Source organism: Diospyros lotus, chromosome 5 (assembly GCF_014633365.1).
Source record: "Diospyros lotus cultivar Yz01 chromosome 5, ASM1463336v1, whole genome shotgun sequence".
Classification (NCBI taxonomy): Eukaryota; Viridiplantae; Streptophyta; class Magnoliopsida; order Ericales; family Ebenaceae; genus Diospyros; species Diospyros lotus.
Window position 1 is genome coordinate 40,713,638 of NC_068342.1, and position 22,641 is coordinate 40,736,278.

Here is a 22,641-nt window from a genome sequence, read left to right on the forward strand (position 1 = left end):
TCAGAAAAAAATTACAATAAGACCCTTGGGTAGTGACATTCCCCCACCCTTCAAAACCAATTATTGTCCTCAAGAATTTTACAGTAGGCCTGTAGCTCTAGGGAATTGCTTCAGCAGCTCCAGTAGGTACTCCCAAGTGGTGTGGTCTGGTTGTAGCTATGACCATTGGACCAATACTTGGGTCAGGGGCACTACTCCTTAATAGATCACCCTCCTATCTAGGATAGCCCTGGGCTCCATTGTTTCTTCCAGTTCATCTTCCATGGCTAACAATTGCTAACTAGTGGGAGCACCCTGTTCAAAGGATTTTTTGAGTAGTGATACATGGAACACCATGTGTACATTTACCTCAGGAGGCAACTTCAACTTATAGGCCACCTTCCCCACTTTAGACTCAAATGGCATAGAGCCCAAAGTACTTAGGACTGAGTTTGGCCACAGGTGTGGTTGTGAAGGGTTGTTGTAAGAACCTCTCCCCCACCTCAAAGGCCCTGTCACTCCTTCTCTTGTTAGCCTTCTGCTTCATCACATTCTATGTTGTGGCCAACTCCTTCTTAAGGATGGATAGCATGTCTTGCCTCTATTGCAAATATTGCTCCACTGCTGCTAAGTTGGTAGTAGAGTTGGCTATAGCTAGTAGGATAGGAGGCTTGTGCCCAAATACTGCCTCAAAGAGGCTTCTCTTTATGGTACTGTGAAAACATGAGTTGTACCACCATTGAGCTAGTGGCAGCCACCTATTCCAGCTTTTTGGCTTGCTAAAACACATGCATCTCAAATAGGCCTCTAGACACTGATAACCCTCTCCGTTTGGCTTGGATTGAGAGTGATAGGCCGTTGACATGTGTAACCCCACCCCTAGCTTCTTGAACCACTCCTGGCAAAAATGGCTAGTGAATATTTTGTCCTTATCAGGTACAATCGACTTAGGGTGTCACGGGAACGAACGTCGGTATTCCTAATCCAATGAGAATGAAGAATGCAACGAGTTCACAGAAGAACGAAGAGAAAGAAGGGAGATAATTTAAAAGAGTTCAGGGAGAGAGAGAGATGTAGGGAAGAACTCAGAAAATTCTCATATCCTTTTCCATGCCTCTCTAAGAGAGAGTTGAGAGGCAATATACTCAGTAGGGTAGGTGCTACCACAGGAGATTCCTTCCTGCCCAACGGTTGTAACAACATATTTTGTCCTATTCAGGCCCCTTTACACGTGGCCAGCTAAGTTCTAACAAACAACTAACAACCTCTCTAGAAACTACAACAATAGCTAGTAAATGCCACAGTAACAGCTACGAATTACAACAAAAAATTAAAATGTTCGCTAATATGGAATAAATGTTGTGACATAGGGACCCCATGCAACTTAACCACCGAATCCAAAAAGATCTAGGCCACTTCCTGGGATGAAAAAGGATGTGTGAGGCTGAGGAAATGCCCAAATTTGGTCAGTCTATCCACCACCACTAATATCACATCTTTTCCTTCAAACTTAAGCAAATCCCTCTACAAAATCCATTGAAATCCCCTCCCATGCCTACTCTGGAACCTCCAGGGGTTGTAGAGATCGAGGTATGATACCTGTTCGTGTTTACACCTCTGACGCATCTCACAAGCTAACACAAATTCTATTACATCCTTCTTTTGTCTTGGCCAAAAAAACAATTGCCTCACCTTGTGATGAGTGGCCCTAATCCCCGAATGCCCCCCTTGTGGTGAGCAGTGGAGTGACTTTAGGATCCTCTCCTTCAATTCCTTGTCATCTCCCACCACGACTCTTCCTTGGAACCTGATCAGATTGTTGGATAATGAATATCCCTGACTTCCCGAGGGTTGGACAACCAATTGGAGCATAAGTTCCCTTACCCAATCCGTCTGGTCATAGCTCTGCACAATCTCCTTCACCCATTCACGTACCACTATTGTAATGGCGTAGCAACTCCCACCATTACCATTGTCTTCCTTTCTGGAAAGGGCATCAGCCACTACATTTTTCTTTCCCTTGCGGTAAAGTATGGTGTGGTCTAGCCCCATAAGCTTGGAGACCCCCCTTCGTCTGCAGTTGAGACTACAACCTTTGTAGTGATAGGAACCTTAAGCTCTCATGATCAATCTTGATCACGAAGGGATTGCCCTCTAAGTAATGTCTTCATTTGTTCACTGCCTTCAATATTGCCAGTAACTCTTTGTCGTAAACACTCCACCCTAGGTGCCTTGGAGCCAAGACTTGGCTAATGTAGGTTATGGGCCTTCCTTTTTGCATCAATACTACACCTATCCCCTTCTTGCAAGTATTTGTCTCTACCACAAATTGTTTGGAAAAATCAAGAAGGGCCAATACAGGGGCTTGAGTCATGACCTTCTTGAGTGCCAGGAAGATTACCTCTGCTTGAGGGTTCCATCGGAAGCCATCTTTTTTAAGCAGGTCAATCAATGGTTTGCTAACCACCCCATAATGCCTTATGAATTTTCTATAATAACCGGTCAACCCCAGAAACCCTCTAAGCTCTCTCACAAATAACGGTTTAGGCCACTCCACCATTGTTGTGACCTTACTAGGGCCAATCCTAACTCCCTCTCCAGAAATGATGTGCCCCAAATAGCCCACCTCATTTTTAGCAAAGATACACTTAGATAGCTTAACATACAGTTAGTTTTGTCTAAGGACATCTAATGTGGTTCGTAGGTGGGCTAGATGTTCCAAGTTTGAGCTATATATTAGGATATCATCGAAGAAGACTAGGATAAATTTTCAAAGGTAAGGGGTAAAGATTTGATTCATAAGGGCTTGGAAGGTGGCTAGAGCATTTGTCAGTCCAAAAGGCATGACAACAAATTCATACGAGCCTTGGTGAGTACGAAAGGTTATTTTTGGAATGTCTGAGGGTTTCATCCGGATTTGATGGTATCTGGACCTGAGGTCTAGTTTGGAAAAAACTTTTGCTCGATTAATTCATCTAACAAATCATCAATGAGGGGAATAGAGAATTTGTTTTTGATGGTATGAGAATTTAGTTGACGGCAGTCAACACAAAATCTCCAAGAGCCATCCTTCTTTTTCACAAGGTAACATTGGGGATGCAAAGGAACTTTGGCTAAGCCGTATGAAAGAAGTAGCTAACATGGTGGAAATTTTTTTCTCAATTTTTGCTTTCTGAGTGGGTGAATATCGATATGCTCGGATGCTTACTGGAGTGGTTTGGGGTTTGAGAGGTATGGCATGATCCAAAGGTCTTTGGGGAGGTAGGGAATTAGGCTCAGTGAATAGGTCCTTAAATTCTTCCAAGAGTAAGTGTAAGCTATGTAAAGTGTGCACCTGGGAAGAACAAGGGCTGAATTTCTCCTTCCCTTCTGTTTGAACCTCCTCCTCCTTTGCTGTTCCTTCCCTCTCCACTGCATGGATTGAATAGAGTTGTGAGATCTGCCCTCCTTTGCTTTTTATCAGCTTTTGCAACTTGCTTCCCTTAATCAGTTTGCATTCTCCTTGTTCCAAGCTGCCTATTAGTGTCAGCTTTTTTCCCTCCATCTCAACAATCACTTCCAACTTATTGAGTTGAACGTTAATGGGCTAATTGTGCTCATCCAGTCCACCCCTAACACAATATCACAACCTCCAAGCTCGACGACTCTTAGATCAGGCTCTAAATTCATGTCCTTGCATCATCCATTTAAAATCAGCACACTTACAGTAACCATATATTTTGTGTCCATTCGCCACAGTCACTGACAATGGGCTGGTGTGAGTCATCCTACACTTCAATTCAGTGGCCGTAGCTTCATTCAAGAAGCTTTGTGTGCTACCACTATCTGTAAGCACCATTAGTTTCTTCTTTCCCACTTCTCTTACCTTTATGATCTTCCTAGTATGGCCTCCTTTGAGTACATGAAAGGAGATTTCTCCCCCCTCTTGACCCTGCTCTTCCTCAGATGGTTCCTTTATCCTTTCACTCTTTCTTTTCCTCTTCTTCTTCATTATTTTCCACCTCATCCTCATCCTCCCCTTCCATATTGACTAAATGTCTCCTGCACTGAATGCCCAAGGCTATATTTTTCACCACACCTATAGATAATCCCAACATTCTCCTCTTGTGCCAAGGCAGTGTTTATGTTAGCAGATGGATTAGAGCCCCCCTTAGGTCCACCCGAAGCCATAGCAGGTAATAGAGCCTTAGCGTTTCCCCTTGTTAAATGGCCAACAATTAGGGTTGCTCTTAGCACGAGTTTGTTCCTCTAGAAAATTGCCTCTAGTGTCAACTGCAGTAACCTCACCTTCTTTGCCGCTTCTCTCACCGTGGCAGGCCTCATCATTTTCACCATGGACCTTAATTCATCCTTAAGGCCACTAATAAAACTAGAGACAAAGTATTGATCAGTAAGAGTAGGCTTAGCATTCCACATCAACGCCCCCAACTCCTCAAACTTCTCCTGATACTCAGTGATCGTGCCTTCTTGCCTAAGCTTATTGAATTCTTCAATAACATCCACCATATTCCTCTCCCCAAAGCAGATGCATAATTCTTCTGCAAAATCAATCCATCTAGCCCCCATTCCCTTAGATTTAGACCATCCTTGGTACCAAGCATCAGCCACATCATTTAGATAGGTTGTAGCAAGGATAATCCTCTGATTTTCAGCAATGTTGTAGTACTGAAAAAACCTCTCATACCTACAAATCCACCAATATGGTTTGGATCCTTCAAACAGGGGAATCTCTAGCCTTGGCATAGGCCCTTGGCTAGATCTAAGAGAATTAAATTCTCTTACCTGGTCTCCAGTATCTTCACATTGTGAGGTCCCAACCTCCGCTACTCCTTGGGACCTAGGAAGAATTCCTTGTCGGATATGTCAGACTCCAGGACTTATTGGGGAGGAAATTCCGGTGGTAACCGGAATTGAGGGAGCATGGACAGGAATCACATTGTTGATCCGCTGATCCAAAGTTTCTCGATGCCTTGCCAACCTGTTATAGTAGTTAGCTAAGTAGTCTCTGTAATTAGGCTGCTATTTCTTGTAATAATAAGTGTTGGACGAGATTGAAATTCCAAGTGGAAGCCTATTAACTCTCAAGCATAGATTAAAATCAGATTATCCTAAAGTTTAATTACTTTTCAAGTTGTAGACATTGTTGTAAATTTGTATTTTATTTATGTTTTATCTCCTAAAATTTAGGAGATAGTTCATCCTAGTTCTTAGGGGATAGATTACCTAAATCTTCTCCTACTTTATAGAAGAAAGATTAGGATGTAACCTGTATATATTTTCAAGCTCTCTTAATATCAATCTAGGCAAGCATTCACAGTTTTCTAAGGCTTGTTTCATGGTATGAGAGCCTGTTTTATGATCATAACAAGTCTCTACCTATTTTTCAATCTTTCTTTGTTTCAACCATGGCTGACCCACAACCTGACACTACCCTAACAGAAGCTTCCGCTACCAACTCTCTGAGCACTCTTCCTCCTCCTCCTCCTTCTCAGCAAAATTTTCTTGTCGTCCCGATTGATAATCACCCTTTGCAAATCACTCCACATAAGGGAATGGTTTCAATCTGTGATGTTGGTGATTAAAAGGAAGGGTAAGGCAGGATATTTGACAAGATCTACTCCTACTCCACCAACAAATGTAGCCAGCTATGGCGTATGGGAGGCAGATAACTCAACAATCATGGCATGGTTGATAAACTCAATGGAGCCTAGAATTGGCAGGACTTATCTCTTCTACAAAATCGCAAAAGAGATCTGGAATTTAGTTCAAGAGATGTACTTAGACTTGGAAAACTCATCCCAATGCTTTGAAATCAGGTAAGCCATAAGGTCTACCAAACAAGGTAATCTATGTGTTACTGAATATTTCAATATTTTGGTAGAATTGTGGCATGAAATGGACCTATTTCACTCTATTAGCTGGGAATCTCCTACAGATAGCCAAAAGTACAATAAGATGGTAGAAAATGATAGGATTTTTATTTTCTATATGGGCTTAACACTGATTTGGATGAGGTCAAGGGAAGGATTTTGGGTTCAAAACCCCTACCAACCCTTAAAGAAGTTTTTACAGGAGTTAGGAGGGAAGAAAGCAGGCGAAAAGTCACGCTTCAACACACTGAAACCATCAAAACTCAGCACTGGCCACTGCTAGGAAGGGGGAAATCTTTCCAAAAGATTAGGGAAAGAACAAATTGTGGTGTGATTTTTATAAGAAACCATACCAATTGGAAGCCAAAAAATAGGAAGGAAATACCAAGATCAGCATATGTTGTTGAAACTCCTACAGAACCTAAAACTTGTACCAACCTAAATCTCTCTAATGAACAAATTCAGGCCTGTACAGGCTACTCAATCAAGGTATTGCTACTCAACCCACAACATCTGTAGCATTGCAAGGTAACTCTCTATTCTACTACTCAAATTCAAATAGACTTCCTAAAAATGTGTGGGTGGTAGACACGGGTGCATCTAACCATATGGCAAGTTCTGAAACCCTAATAACTTATTACACTTCGTGCACTTTACCTATTAATATCTCCATGGCTGATGGCACAACATCCCCTACTATGGGTTTTGGAACAGTGTGTATCATCATTAAGGCTGAAATTGGTCCTACGTGTGCCAAATGCAACCTTTTATCCGTAAGTAGGATCACTTGGGATATAAATTGCAGTGTAATTTTCTCACCCTCCTATTGATTGTTTCAGGATCAAGTATCGAGGAGGATGATTGGCAGTGCTAAGGCTGTGGGTGGTCTTTACTATCTGGAAGGAGATCCTTTCAACTTTCCTACCAATAAATCAATCCTAAATGTAACTTCTAATGCCAAAGTCTTGTTATGGCATAAACGTTTAGGGCATCCTAGTTTTCCTTATCTTAAATCTTTGTATCCTGAAATTTTTATCAATAAAGAGCACAATTTTTCATGTGAATCATGCACTCTTGCTAAACAGCCTAAATCTCATCATCCTATTCAGTCTTATAAACCCTCAAAACCTTTTCATTTGATACATAGTGATATTTGGGATCCTTCTAAACACCCTAATATCACCGGCTCTAGATGGTTCATCACATTTATTGATGATCACTCTAGAGCCTGTTGGGTTTATCTAATGAAGGAAAAAACAGAAGCTAGCAACATTTTCAAAAGATTCCATCGATTCATTTTGAATATGTTTCAAACTTACTGATAATGGTCGAGAGTATTTTTCTAATGATCTCACTCATTACTTGGTTGAACATGGAATATTTCATCAAAGCTCATACCCTTACACACCCCAACAAAATGGGGTGGCTGAAAGAAAAAATAGGCATCTTCTAGAAGTGGCACGAGCTATACTATTTACCTCTCATGTTCCTCATTCCTATTGGGGGGAAGCTGTTCTCACAGCTACCTATTTGATTAATCAGCTTCCCTTTAAAACCTTGAACTTCCACACTTCTCGCAGCATCCTATGTGATATAATACATCCTCATGCTCCCTATCTCTCCAAACATGACCCTAAAGTCTTTGGGTGTACTGCACATGTGCACAACAACAACCTCACACGAACAAAGTAAGATCCCAAGGCCCAAAAATGCATATTTATTGGGTACTCACCCTCTCAAAAAGGGTACAAGTGTTACTGCCTTACAACCAAAAAATTCTTTGTCTCTACTGATGTTACTTTCTATGAAGATTTACCATTCTATCAATCCGGTTGTTCTCAAGAGGTGCCTATTCCTCACAGCCCGAATCCTATCTTTCCTTTATCTCATCATGACCTTCCACTGCCAGTATGTTCTTAAGGGGGAGCATCTTCATCTTTTACACCTGAGAATACACTGGCAGATCCTAATCCAGACCCTCCTCCTATTAATCCTCCTATTACCTTTAAACCTGAAACAATAGTTGTGCCTCATTGTCCTTCCCATTCAAACCAAAATAGCAACCCCTAGCTTGACCCAAACAGCCCCTTGCTTGTTTATTTCGAACACCCTGAAGGCCATCTGGAACCTTAGCAAAGTCAACCATCTATTCCAAAGGCTGGGCCATCAAATGAAAAAGGGGAAGACAATAGTGATAGCAGTACAATCAGGGAAGATGATATGGACTGGGCCATGCCTATTGCTCCAAGGAAATGGGTAAGATCATGTGTCAAGTACCCTATTGCTAACCATTTAAATTATGCACAGCTCTCTCCTCAATTCAGAGGATTTATTGCAAATGTAGACAGCACTGAAATTCCAAGGGATATTCAAAGTGCCATGAATAATCCCAAGTGAAAGGATGTAGTTATGGAGGAAACGAATGCCCTAGTGGGGAACAATACATGGGATGTTGTGAAACTGCCCCCCGAACAAGAAGGTGGTAGGATGTAAGTGGGTCTTTATTGTGAAATATAATGTTAATGGTAGTATTGAAAGGTATAAGGCTAGATTGGTTGTCCAAGGATTTATACAAACTTATGGGATTGATAATGAGGAGACATTTGCTCTGGTTGCTAAGTTGAATTCCATTCGAGTGTTACTGTCTATTGCTGTGAATTTAGATTAGCCACTCTTCCAGTTTGACATTAAAAATGCCTTCCTTAATGGTGATTTGGATGAGAAGATCTATATGAGCTTTCCCCCCGATTTTGAACATGAGGTTAATAGTGGGAGTGTGTGCGAGTTAAAGAAATCCTTATACGGATTAAAGCAGTCCCCAAGGGCATGGTTCAAAAAATTTAGCATGACCCTCAACCGATTAGGGTATAAACAAGGACAATCAAATCATACCTTGTTTATAAAACCCACTGGAAATGAGAAAATGGTTATATTAATTGTATATGTTGATGATATTATCATTACAGGTGATGATTTATGGGAAATTGACAACTTGAAGAGGTAACTAAAGGCTGAATTTGAAGTAAAAGACCTAGGAACCATGAGATACTTCCTAGGCATGGAGGTAGCTCGAATCAAAGAAGGGATGTTCATATCACAATGGAAATATACCCTTGATCTACTAAAAGATACAGGGATGCTAGCTTGTAGACTAGCTGGAACTCCTTTAGAAAAGAGCTAGAAAATGGAAGAAAAAGATGATGATATTTCGGTAGAAAAAGAAAGATACCAAAGGTTAGTAGGGATTATTTGTCACTTATTAGGCCAGACATAGTCTATGTAGTAAGTGTAATCAGTCAATATATGCATTCTCCCACTCAAAGGCACATGAAGGATGTGTTTCATGTTCTAAGATACCTAAAAGGAAAGGTTTAATGTTCCAGAAAACTGAGAATAGAGGAATTGAGGGCTATGTCAATGCAGATTAGGCAAGCTCTAGAGAGGACAGCAGGTCAACTTCAGGATATTATACCAAGGTATAGGCGAATGTGGTTACATGGAGGAGCAAGAAGCAATCGGCGGTGGCTTGAAACAGTGCTGAAGCTAAATTCTGAGCAATAGCTCAAGAGATGTGTGAGCTGATTTGGCTGAAAAGGCTAATGAAAGACTTGGGGATACCTTTATCTCAACCAACAAAGGTATTTAGTGATAGCAAATCAGTTATCAGTATTGTGAAAAATCCGGTGCAGTATGATCGGGTGAAGCATATGAGAATAGATAGAAGTTTTATAAAAAGGGAGATTGAAGAATGAGGGAGAAGTCTATCATATATACCTTCTACTAATCAAGTGACTGATGTTTTAACAAAAATAGTTGCAAGACCATGTTTTGAGTCCTTAATTAGCAAGCTAGGAATGACTTGCATCTATTCACCAGCTTGAGGGGAAGTGTTGGATGAAATTGAAATTCCAAGTGGAAGCCTATCAACTCTCGAGCATAGATTAAAATCAAATTATCCTAAAGTTGTTTAATTACTTTTCAAGTTGTAGATATTATTGTAAATTTGTATTTTATTTCTGTTTTATCTCCTAAAATTTAGGAGATAGTTCATCCTAATTCTTAGGGGATAGAATACCTAAATCTTCTCCTACTTTATAGGAGAAAGATTAGGATGTAACCTGTATATATTTTTCAAGCTCTCTTAATATCAATCTAGGCAAGCATTCACAGTTTTCTAAGGCTTGTTTCAATAAGACCCTGTTTGGTATAACTAGAGAAATGTTTCAACATGCCATTAGACGGTTGTAAGCGCATGTGGGCAAGTTGAGGCAACCATTTTGGCACCTAACTCAACACAGATCAATATAAATAATGATGATCCGCGCCTAAGCTGACATGTTGAATGAATTTGAAAATCAATTTCCCTCCCAATTCTCTTTCAATTCTTTCCCTCTCAACTCTCATTTCTCTCTCTCCCTATTTCTCAATCCTTTTCCCCCTACATTCCCCAATTCCCTCACGACAACCATTCCTAACGAAATTTGGAAATCTGACAAATTGGTATCAGAGCAAGTCCTGGCTGGAATTTATGAATTGATCAAGCAATGGTTGACAATCAAGTCTCAACATCAATGACGGAAATTCAAGACTGAGTGGATACGATAGAGGAGAAGGTTGGATCGACGATGGATCGAAAGTTGGATGCATTGGCAAAGACTCAGAGGAGATATGCGTCTGCAGATCAGAGGAAATGTAGGAAGTGAGGGACCAAGGGAAAATGTTGTGCGATCAACTACAATAGTTCGTGTTAATGTTCTCAGGCCAACCTCAAGTAAGAATTTCACCTGATTTCCCACCCAAGAGCGATCAGAGCCAATTCTTCCTAGAATTGGCACTAGTAACCATAATGTTGGATTGTCAGAGTTGGAAGGAGATCTGGCAACGATAAGAGAGTTTGTGTCAGAGAGGAGGCAAGGGATGCCAACTCACTCGCACCATTCCAAATTTCGAGTACCTAAGCTGGAATTGCCGATATTTGAAGGAGTTAAGCCCCGATGGTGGATAAGGAGATGTGAGAAGCTATTTGAGATCCATCAAGTGGCAGAGAATCAGATGGTGGCTCTAGCTTCGGCCTACCTCCGTGATGCAAGAGACATGTGGTTTTAAGGTTGGTCCAAAGTAAAAGAGAGTTATAATTGGGAGGACTTCACACAAGGATTGTGTGAAAGGATCAGGGAGAGAAGCTAATGGGATGTAATGCAAGAATTCAACTGCCTAAGGCAAGAGGGGACGGTGTTGGAGTACCAAACGGAGTTTGAGGAGCTGAAGTTCATGATGCTGAATAGGAACCCCTATTTAACCAAAGAGTATTTCATGTCTAGTTTCATAGGGGGGATTAAGTGATGAATTGAGGTCGGCAGTGTAGGTGCTATGGCCGAAAATGGTGCAAGAGGCAGCAGAGGGGGCCTTCCTTGCAAGAGATGACGTTTAAAGCTTTGTTGAAGAAACAGAGACGACAAAACAAGGGATTACTACTAGGAGCTATACATTATGGGGGAAGGCCTACGGGGAAGGAACCTGTAAGTATTGGAGCTAGAGTCAGGTATCCAACATTACCCCCAGCTTCCCAAAATCTACAAAATAAAATAGAGATAAGTTGATGGAACAGAGGAGGCTAGCTGGATTGTGTTTCAAGTGTGGGGAAAAATACACACCAAGGCACCAGTGTAGGAAACAAGTGTTGTTGCTTGAGGGAGGAGAAGAAGAAGAGGAAGAAATGGTTGTGATAGGAGATCAGAAGGTATAAGGCAATGGAGCTATTTCCTTGCATGCAATCAAGGGAGTAGGCAATAGCAAGATTATTAAAGTTAAAGGAAAGGTGCAGAACAGTACTCTCATGGTTTAAATAGATAGTGGGAGTACTCATAGCTTTATTGATGAGGTGATAGCTAAGAAGATGAGGTGCCCAATGGCCAGTACTCGACCCTCGTCCGTGACAGTAGCCACTGGGATAAAGTGATCAGCAAATCCGCTTGCTTAGGATTCTGCTGGGAGATGCAAGGGGAGGAATTTCAAGCTAACCTAAGGCTACTCAGATTAAGGGGATGTCATATCGTACTTGGGGTGGATTGAATGCAAGAGGTGAGTCCAATCAATTTTGATTTTAACAATATGGAGGTGACACTCAAGAAGGAAGGGAGAAGAATGGTGTTGCAGGGAAACATGGAGGTGGGAACATGCAAAATCATGAAGGGGAAGAAGCTGCAGCAACTATTCAAGAAAAAGATACCGTAAGTGGCCCAACTGTTCTCAATTGAAGTCACTGAGCAACTGGAGGAAGACTTGGGAGGAGGCTATAAACCCTCCTGGAAGGTACATGAACTAGCCTTCCTTGATTCATTAGTGGTTGAATATCAAGATATCTTTGTAGAACCTAAGACACTACCACCCAAACGTTCATTAGACCACACTATACCTCTCCTGCCCAATGTGGAACCTGTAAACATCCAGTCATACCAATACCCACCCAAACTCAAATCTGAAATTAAAAAAATGGTCAGAGAAATGTTGAACCAATCTATTATACGCCCCAACCATAACCCTTTTGCTTCCCCTATCCTATTGGTTAAAAAGAAATATGGCACTTAGCACTTCTATGTTGACTACAAACAGCTCAATGCCATCACCATTAAGGACAAATTCCCCATTCCAATCATTGAAGACCTACTCGATGAGCTTAAGCATGCATCCATGTTTTCCAAGTTTGACCTACATTCAGGGTACCATCAGATTAGAATGGACCCTAATGATATCCCAAAAACAGCATTTAGACCACACCATGGGCATTTTAAATTCACAGTAATGCCCTTTGACCTCACAAATGCTTCGGCTACATTCCAAGCCCTTATGAACCAAATTTTCGAGCCTTACCTAAAAAAATTCGTATTAGTTTTCTTTGACAATATTCTAATCTGTAGTCCCTCTTTTGATCAACACCTATCCCACCTTAGGACTACATTTGAGATCTTGCGATTCCATCAGTTGTGCATCAAGTAGTCCAAGTGTGCTTTTGCACAAACACAGGTGGAATACCTTAGGCACATCATTTCAAGGGCTAGAGTGGGGACAAATCCTAAGAAGATAGAGGCAATTGTGACATGGCCTAAACCTCTCAACATTAGGGCCTTATGGGGATTCCTAGGGCTTACCAGTTACTACAGGCGATATATGAAAAATTATGGAACAATCAGCAAGCCCTTAACTAAGCTACTGAATGAAGGATTTAAGTGGAACCCCAAGGCGAAAGAAGCTTTTGAGCAGTTGAAAAAGGTTAGTGAGGTCCCCATACTAGGCTTGCCTAACTTTAGCAAGCCATTTACACTAGAAATAGACGCTAGTAATATTGGAGTAGGTGCAGTACAATCTCAAGAGGGCAAGCCTTTGACATTTCTCAGTCAAGCCCTGGCACCTAGTCACCAAGGTCTTAGCATTTATGGAAAGGAGTTGATGGCAGTGCAAATGGCGATAGACAAGTGGCGGCACTATTTGGAAGGGGGAAGATTCGTGATCAAAACAGATCACGAAAGCTTGAATTTTTTGTTACAACAAAGGCTGCATACTCAATTACAGACAAAGGGTATGGTCAAACTCATGGAGCTAGACTATGTGATTCACTTTAGGAAGGGGAAAGAAAACGTGGCAGCAGACACATTGTCTCATTGCCATAAGGAGGGGATGATTGCAGCTATAACCATTGTGGTGCCAAATTAGCTCCAAGAGGTCACTGATAACTATCAAAAAGGGGAATGAACCAAAGAATTACTAGAGTAACTAAGTGTTAATGCAAACAGCAAACCAGGCTATACATTGGTCAATGGAGTGATAAGGTACAAGAGTCAGATGGTTATTGGAGACTGTGAGGAGCTAAAGGACAAAATAGTGCATGCACTGCATGGATCACCGGTGGGGGGCACTCGGGCATACAAAATACCTATCGCAAGGTTAAACAGGTATTCTTTTACCCCTAATTAAGGAAATATGTATGGGATTATATCTTGAAATGTGATGTGTGTAGAAGGTGCAAACATGAGACTGTGGCCCATCCCAGGCTCCTACAACCCCTGGACATTCCAAATCATGCATGAACCAATGTAACAATGGACTTCATAGAGGGCTTCTCAAAATTTGAGGGAAAAGATTGTATTTTGGTTGTGGTAGATAGATTCACTAAGTTCAGCCACTTTATAGGGTTGTCCCACCCGTTTACAGCATAAGAAGTGGCTAGGACTTACATGGAAAATGTGGTGAAGTTGCATGGAGTCCCACAGTCTATAGTATCAAACCGAGAGAAGGTATTTACTAGCCTCTTTTGGAAGGAACTCATGAGAACATTAGGCACCAAGCTTCTAATGTCAAATACATACCATCCGAAAACAGATGGTCAAACGGAGCAAGTTAATCAGTGTTTGGAATGATACCTAAGGTGCCTAAGCTTCTTACAACCTAGGATATGGCACAAATGGCTAGCAGTAGCTCAATGGTGGTACAACTCAAGCTACCATAGCTCTATCAAGATAACCCCCTTCGAGGCTTCCTATGGCTACAAACCAAACTTACTTCCAACTATAGGAGGACACACTACAGTGGCAATAGTGGAGGCTTATTTGCAGCAAAGGTAGGACATGATGAGGGTAGTAAAAGCAAAATTGGTTAAGGCCAAGAACAGAATGAAGCAATTGGCAGATAGGAAGAGGAGTGAACGGGAGTTCTCAATAGGGGAAGAAGTCTATTTGAAGCTCAACCAGCAGGACCTCAAGTCACTGACCAGGCAGTCCACCGCCAAGCTGAGCCCCAAGTACTATGGGCCATTCGTTATTTTGTAGAAGATAGGTGCAGTAGCCTACCAACTACTGTTGGACGGAATTAGAGGATCCTAAGCTAAAGAGACTTCAAAGCTAAGAAGGAGTGTTGAAGATGCGGAATTAGAGGAGTGTAGAAGATAACTCACGATCGAAGATTATATCAATTAGATAATCCTAAAGTTTTCGTGTTGTAAATCTTGCTGTAAAGTTTAAATTTACTTCCTAAGTTTTAAGAGATAGTTTATCCTATTTTCTAGAGATAGATATCCTAAATCTTCTCTGACTTTATAGGAGAAAAAGTAGGACACAACCTGTATATATTTTCCATGTGTGTTTTATGGAATTTATTCAAGCCTCCGATTATTTTTAGGCTTGTTTCATGGTATCAAAGCCAGGTTCTGATTACTCGTAGCATTGGAATCAAGGTTTTGCACAAGAATATGACCGAAGCTCACCAAAACCCTACCCTAACTGAAGCATCAGCCACAAACTCTCCAAACATTCTTAGTCCTCCGTCTACTACAACAAATCTTTCCACCAATCCAATTGATCACCATCCTCTGCAAATTACTCATCACAAACTGAATGGGAGTAATTTCAGAGAATGGTTTCAATCCGAGATGTTGGTAACCAAAGGAAAGAGCAAATCATCTAACCGATTCTATTCCTCCTCCACCAACCACAGCAGCAACTTGTGGTGTTTGGGAGGCAAAAAACTCCACCATAATGGCCTGGCTGATAAATTTGATGGAGCTTGAAATAGGTAGGACTTACCTATTCTACAAGATTGCAAAGGAAATATGGAATTCAGTCCAAAAAATGTACTCCAACTTGGAAAATTCATCCCAATGCTTCGAGATTAGGTCAGCCATCAGAATAACGAGACAAGGTACTCTAAATGTCACTGATTACTTTAATCTTTTGGTCAAACTATGGCATGAAATGGATCTATTCTATATTGTTGATTGGGAATGCAAAGAAGACACAGCAAGATGATTGATCTTTAAAGATCGTGTGTTTGATTTTTTACATGGACTTAACCCTAATTTGGATGAAGTTAGAGGAAGGATCTTGGGTACAAAGCCTCTACCATCACTCAAGGAAGTTTTTCCGAAGTCATGAGAGAAGAAAGATGATGTAAGGTTATGCTCAATCAGCAAAGTGAGCCTTCCTTAGCTCATCAAAATTCGACTCTAGCTATTTTTAAACAAGAAGATAACCTACCAAAGAGCCTAGGAAGGGGCCAATATGGGTGTGACCACTACAAAAGACCTTACCACACCAAGGAGACATGTTGGAAGATCCATGGCAGACCAGCTAACTGGAAGCCACAGAACAAGAGGGAGATTATACGATCTACTTACACAGCAGATGTACCAACAGAAACTAGGAAGAACACCAATCTCAACCTGACAGAGGACCAGATTCAGGCCTTATATAGGCTGCTCAATCAAGGTACAGCTTCCCCAAGTCTTCCTACAGCATCTCCTACCGTGCAAGGTAATTCTCCCTACTCTCTAATTTCAAAAAGATTTCCTAAGAATGTTTGGATAATAGACACTGGTGTATTAGATCATATGGCTTGTTCAACCTCCTCAATGACTGAATATACTCCTTGAAGCACTTCTATTGATATTTCTATGGCCGATGGCACAACCTCACTTGCCCTAGGACTTGGAATAATGTGTATTTATGAGTTGAAGTTAAAATCAGTCCTACATGTACCAGGGTTACAATGCAATTTATTATCAATAAGATCACTCAAGATATGAATTGTTGTATCACTTTCTTTCCATCATGTTGCTTATTTCAGGACCAAGCATCGGGGAGGATGATTGGCAGTGCTAAGGCAAGGGATGGCCTATTCTACTTGACAGAGGATGCTTCAACCTCTTCCACAAATAGTCACAACTGATGCTAAGGTTCTATTGTGGCATAAACGATTAGGACACCCTAATTTTCCCTATTTAAAATTCTTGTACCCTCAAATTTTCATTAATGGAGATCAAATTTTCTCATGTGAGCAATGTACTCTTGCAAAACACTATTGATCTCCCCATCCCATTAAATCCTATAAGCCATCTACACCTTTCCATTTGATCCACAATAATATTTGGGGACCATCTAAACACCCAAATATTTCTAGTTCTAGATGGTTTATAACATCCCTCTAATCTTGGTTATTCATCTCCCTCTAAGCCAGAAACTACAACCCCTTCTCCCAGTCCTGTTGTTTCCTCTTCTGATCCTAATCCTTGTTCAGCAGCTGATAGCCCTCTATTTGTGTACTCAAGACAACCTAAAGGCCATTCTCAGTCTCAGCATGGTCAGCCATCACTCTTAGAGGCTGGTCCACCAAAGGACAGCACTGGAAAGGAAAGCACAGAAGTTTATAGCATTGACAGTGGTGCTAGCAAGCAAGGATGACCTAGATTGGGCTATGCCTATTACTCTACGAAAAGGGGTAAGATCATGTGTCGAGTATCTTATGTCTAATCACATGACTTATACTAAATTATCCCCTCAGTTCAAAGGGTTTGTTACAAAAATTGACAGCATTAGAATTCCAAAAAATGTCCAAGAAGCTATGAATGAATGCCTTGGTTAAAAACAATACTTGGGATATTGTAAAACTACCTTCAAACAAAAAGGTAGTAGGATGTAGATGGGGTTTTTTTATGAAGCATAATGCAAATGGAAGTATTGAAAGAACATAAGGTTGGATTGGTGGCCCAAGCGTTTACAAAAACCTATGGGATTAACTATGAGGAGACTTTTGCTCTTGTGGCCAAATTTAATTCCATTCGGGTATTACTCTCCTTTGTTGTTAATCTAGACTGGCCATTGTTTCAATTTGATATCAAAAATGCATTTCTAAATGGTGAGTTGGATAAGGAGACATATTTTGAACAAGAAGCTGGTTGTGATGGTGTGTGTAAGCTCAAGAGGTCCCTATATGGATTAAAGTAGTCTCCAAGGGCCTGGTTCAAGAAATTTAGCACGACCTTAAACCGAGTGGGATATAAACAAGGGTAAGCCGACCATACCTTGTTTATAAAACACACGGTAAGAGGAAAGAAAGCTATACTAATTGTTTATGTTGATGACATTATTGTGACAGGGGATGATTTACAGAAATTAAAAGCTTGAAACAACAATTGAGGGCAGAATATGAGGTAAAAGACCTAGGAATTATGAGGTACTTCCTAGAAATGGAGGTAGCTAGGAGCAAGGAAGGCTTATTCATTTCACAGTAGAAATACACCCTGGATCTACTAAAAGATACAGGAATGCTGGTATGTAGGCTTGCTAGGACTCCCTTAGAAAAGGGCTAGAAAATTGATGAGGAAGGGGATGATACCCCCATAGATAAGGAGAGGTACCAGAGATTGGTTGGAAGACTAATATATTTGTCACTTACTAGGCCGGACATAGCCTATGCAATAAGTATAGTAAACCAATATATGCATTATCCTACTCAAAGACACTTGAAAGCTGTGTTTCATGTCTTGAGATATCTCAAAGGAACACCTGGGAAGGGCTAAATGTTCAAGAAGACTAAGGAAAGAGGAATTGAAAGCTTTGTGGATGCAGATTGGGATGGGTCTCGTGAGGACAGTAGATCAACCTCGGGCTATTGCACTAAGCTATGGGGAAATGTGGTTACATGGAGGAGCAAGAAGCAATCAGTGCTAAAGCCGAATTCTGAGCCATAGCTCAAGGAATTTGCGAGGTAATTTGGTTAGAAAGGCTAATGGAAGACTTGGGGATACCCTTAACTCTACCGACAAGGATTTGATAGCAAATCAACTATCAACATTGTGAAAAATCCGATTCAGCATGACCGGATAAACATGTGAGGATAGACCGAAGTTTTATAAAAAGGGAGATTGAAGAAGGTGGGATCAGTTTGTCTTATATTCTTATCATTGATCAAATAGCTGATGTATTCACAAAAGTAGCTGCAAAACTAGGGTTTGAATCATTAATTAGCAAGCTGGAAATGACTTGCATTTATTCTCTAGCTTGAGGGGGAGTGTTGGACGGAATTAGAGGATCCTACGCTAAAGAGACTTCAAAGCTATGGAGTGTCAAAGATGCGGATAAAAAAAAAGATAACTCACAGTTGAAGATTATATTAGTTAGATAACTCACAGTTGCGGATAAAAGTTTTCATGTTGTAAATCTTGTTGTAAAGTTTAGATTTATTTCCTAAGTTTTAAGAGATAGTTTATCCTATTTTCTAGGAGATAGATATCCAAAATCTTCTTCTACTTTATAGGAGAAAAAGTAGGACACAACCTATATATATTTTTCATGTGTGTTTTATGGAATTTATTCAAGCCTCTGATTATTTTTAGGCTTGTTTCAACTACAACTACCAAAAGATGTCAGGATACATCCCGTCTTCCACGTCTCACTTCTCAAGAGAGCTATTGGAACACAAAGATCCACCCCCACATTGCCTCCTTTGATGAAAGAAACCCTGACAGATGCAGTACCCACAGCTATTGTAGACAAAAGGGTAATCCATCGAAATAGAGCCCCTCTCATTCAGGTGTTAGTCTAGTGGTCCTCTCTCCACACGGACAACAACACCTGAGAATATTTGCCATAACTCCTCTAGCAATTCCCTAATGTAGCAAGCTTGTTACACATTTCTTGCGAACAATAAATGCTTTAAGGGGCGGGGATTATTACGATAGTTAGCTAAGTAGTCTCTATAATTAGGCTGCTATTTCTTGTAATAATAAGACCCTATTTGGCATAACTGGAGGAATGTTCTAGCATGCCGTAAGACAGTTGTAAACGCATGTGGGCAAGTTGAGGCAACTGTTTTGGCGCCTAACTCAACCCAGATCAGTATAAATAATGCTGATCAGCACCTAAGCTGACATGTTGAATGAATTTGGAAATCAGTTTCCCTCCCAATTCTCTTCCTCTCAACTCTCGTTTCTCTCTCTCCCTATTTCTCAATCCTTTTCCCCCTACATTCCCCAATTCCCTCACGACAACCATTCTCAAATAATTGAGAATTCTCTCGTTAGACCGAGAATCTAACACAACTCTCTCTAAACTCCATCCCTAGAAGCAGCTATATCCTCCCGCAATTCATCGTGAATTGCCCCCGCACCTCCTCCCTACTCTGAGAAACCACTTCCTAAGTCTGGGACATCCCATACTCTATCGCTTCCATGCGGTTTTCCAATTGTTTCAATCTGGGGCCCTCAACCATTTGATCCACCGTATTTGTACAATTGCAATTAAGTTGTCACCGACCTGAAATGACTGAATCACACCCACTCTTCGCCAAAATCACAGCCAAGGATGATCAGCTCTTGCACTTACAAAACAATTAGGAAAAGAAGAGAGGAGAAAGAGAGAGAGAATTTGAGAGGGAAGGAATTCAATATCATTTCACGAATGAAATCCCATCCTTGTGTGGCTCAGCCTTATATAGGCTCTTCCCTGCAATTACAGCTAAATCAAGGGGAATAATAGTAATGCTAACAGCAACTAACTCTGTTCGATCCCGCCATACATTTGAATTTTCAGAAAAAAATTACAATGAGACCCTTGGATCGTGACACACATCTAATTGAACTTGTCCAATATGTAATAACGACTGTTGATGCAATACCAGGTCAATAATAAATGTGATGATTAAGTTTCATCTAAGCTCAACAAAATAAAAAGACAATATTTGCCTTAGCCAAGACACTAATGGCATACTTATTAAAATGTAATTTCTTAAAATTTATGTCTTGTCCATGAACTGTAAATCTTTAAGCACAGTCGGTTGAGGCTTTTCTTTCAGCACTAATCATATTATCCACTATATGATTGTTTTACCCAGAGTCCAATTAAATCATGGCTTGTTTACATTCTCATTTCACAGTAGCTTAATCAGTTACCCTTGCCACAGTATCCCATCAGGTGTACATTGCCCAACAATATATATGAGTTTTAGTGTCATGAAAGATTGAAACCTGAGCTTGAAAAGGTCTCTTTCAGAATATCGATGTTACAGTAACAAATACACCAGAATAAATCTTGTACCTCTTTGCTAAGGATGCAAATATTGGAGATGCCACAAGAAGTCCAACCATGAAAGCAGAAGATAGAACACCATCTTGAAAATTGTTCAGGTTAAAATCTCCCCTACATTCCACAAGATACTGAAGGTATGTCTCAAAAGGGAAAAAAAATTAAGTGCACAAAAAAGTAATGAAAACTATTATGGAATTATTTTTCAAAATGCAGAAGCTCGTAAATCATTCGATGACAGATTATAGAAAGTATAACCAAGATTTGAATATTGTAAACCACACTGGTAATCTCACGGATGTGAAATTGCACCAAATTGAGGAGGGAATATTTATTAAACTGCACATTAAAATTCAAACATGCCACATACTCCAACAACAATCAGAAGCCTCCTCAACACATGGTCATATCCTTGGTAAGGCCATTAGCTTATGTCCTGTTTAATGGTTTCCCACCATGTCCACAGAATCCACGCTGGCAATCACACGAAATCCTAAAGGTGTAGCATCTAGACCTCTAGAACAACCGACAATTTCTTGCTTTGAATGAGTGCTCCAATCAAGATAGTGGGTGGCAATCTTTGACAAGCAGTCATTTTGCATTGTTAATAATGTTCCCATTAATGGTGAACAAAGAAAGTTCTTGTTAAGTAGGTCACTGTAAAAGGTAACAGGATTCGAGTTCTGTCGTAATAACAGAAACAGTATTCTTTTTTTATTTTTTTAAAATTTTAAGTCAGAACTTGTAAAGAGGCACGTGGATGATGCAAAGGTGATGCATGCAGAAGAGAATGGAACCATACATCTAACGGAGACAAACAAAACTAACTGAAATCTATAAAATCCAAAAGGAATTTGCAGAGAAATACATCAGACCTGTAACCCAATAATATAATATGAAATGCTTAAAAGTCTAGGTTGACTTTTAAAGATAGTCTTAATTCCTACACTGTTCAGGTGTGATTTTCAAAATAAATATAATGGACCAATAAACAAGTACCAGGGCCCAACACAGATAGAATTGTTGAAGATAAGGAAAGAAAATAGTATAAAACGACAATAATAGCACTAAAATGAAAAAAAATAAAATAAAATAGACCTTTAAGAAACGACTTACTGGATTCCACTACCAGATGTGCAAGTGCCACTTTTAGTGCAAGTTCTACGATTCCCATTTACGCCATTGCTTGCTATTGCTCCACGATCCAAATAATTTAACAAGTTAATCACACAGAAGATTATGAGTAACCTGCAATGGGAACAGAAGGACAAAAACACCAATCAAACCAAAGTGTCAACTAGTAATGGCCAAAAATCAGCAACAACAAATTTATAATGGACCTGAATCAGGGTACTTTCATTGCTCGTAAATTAAATACTACAAAAAATAAAAATAAGCTCATAATGGTTAATGTCCGCCGGGATTAAGCTCCACAAAATTAAAAAATGTGGTTACAGAACACTAATGTTTTCACCGCATAGGCAGGGTTTACAAACCACGCTGTTTACAGCACATAAACAGGGTTCTCACTCTCCACAGCAAGCTAGACACTCGAGATTGGACTATCTCTACCAAAATAAACCCAATTCCACAAAGACGGAATAACTTAAATGAACTCTAATTGAAAAATCTCCATCAACTGCAAACTTCTACCATGCGTGGTTTGAGATTTCCCTTCAAGCCACAAGCCCATCAATTCATTTGCAGCGAAATTCAAGGTAAATATCAAAAGTAAAACACAATACTATAACTTCCAATCTCATCGGTGTGGAAGCTCAAATAGTATCTTGGGGCTCCCCCATGGAGGAAAAATCAAAGAATACAAAAAGAAGAAGAGGCGATGATGGTGATCCTGAAACAAAACCCATAATTAATATATCCACGAACTCTTAATTTCTGGATAAAGGGTCGAACAGGGCCGAGTCGTTTAACTGATTCTGAAT

The 22,641-nt window shown here is 40.3% G+C and overlaps 1 protein-coding gene across 4 annotated transcripts in view; it reads right to left on the reverse strand.

Annotated features, from left to right (window-relative positions):
• The window catches only part of LOC127801974 (probable sphingolipid transporter spinster homolog 2), a 35,068-nt gene that overhangs the window by 12,005 nt on the left and 422 nt on the right, over positions 1 to 22,641 (reverse strand). For 3 of the 4 annotated variants that reach the window (XM_052337559.1, XM_052337558.1, XM_052337557.1), the window contains exons 2-3: positions 21,815 to 21,946; positions 20,711 to 20,812 (exon numbers count right to left, since the gene is read on the reverse strand). In XM_052337559.1, coding sequence (XP_052193519.1) covers positions 20,711 to 20,812; positions 21,815 to 21,946 — 234 coding nt within the window. Of the gene's footprint in view, positions 1 to 20,710; positions 20,830 to 21,814; positions 21,949 to 22,641 lie in introns of those variants that run through there. The other variant, XM_052337560.1, reaches the window with a different exon arrangement.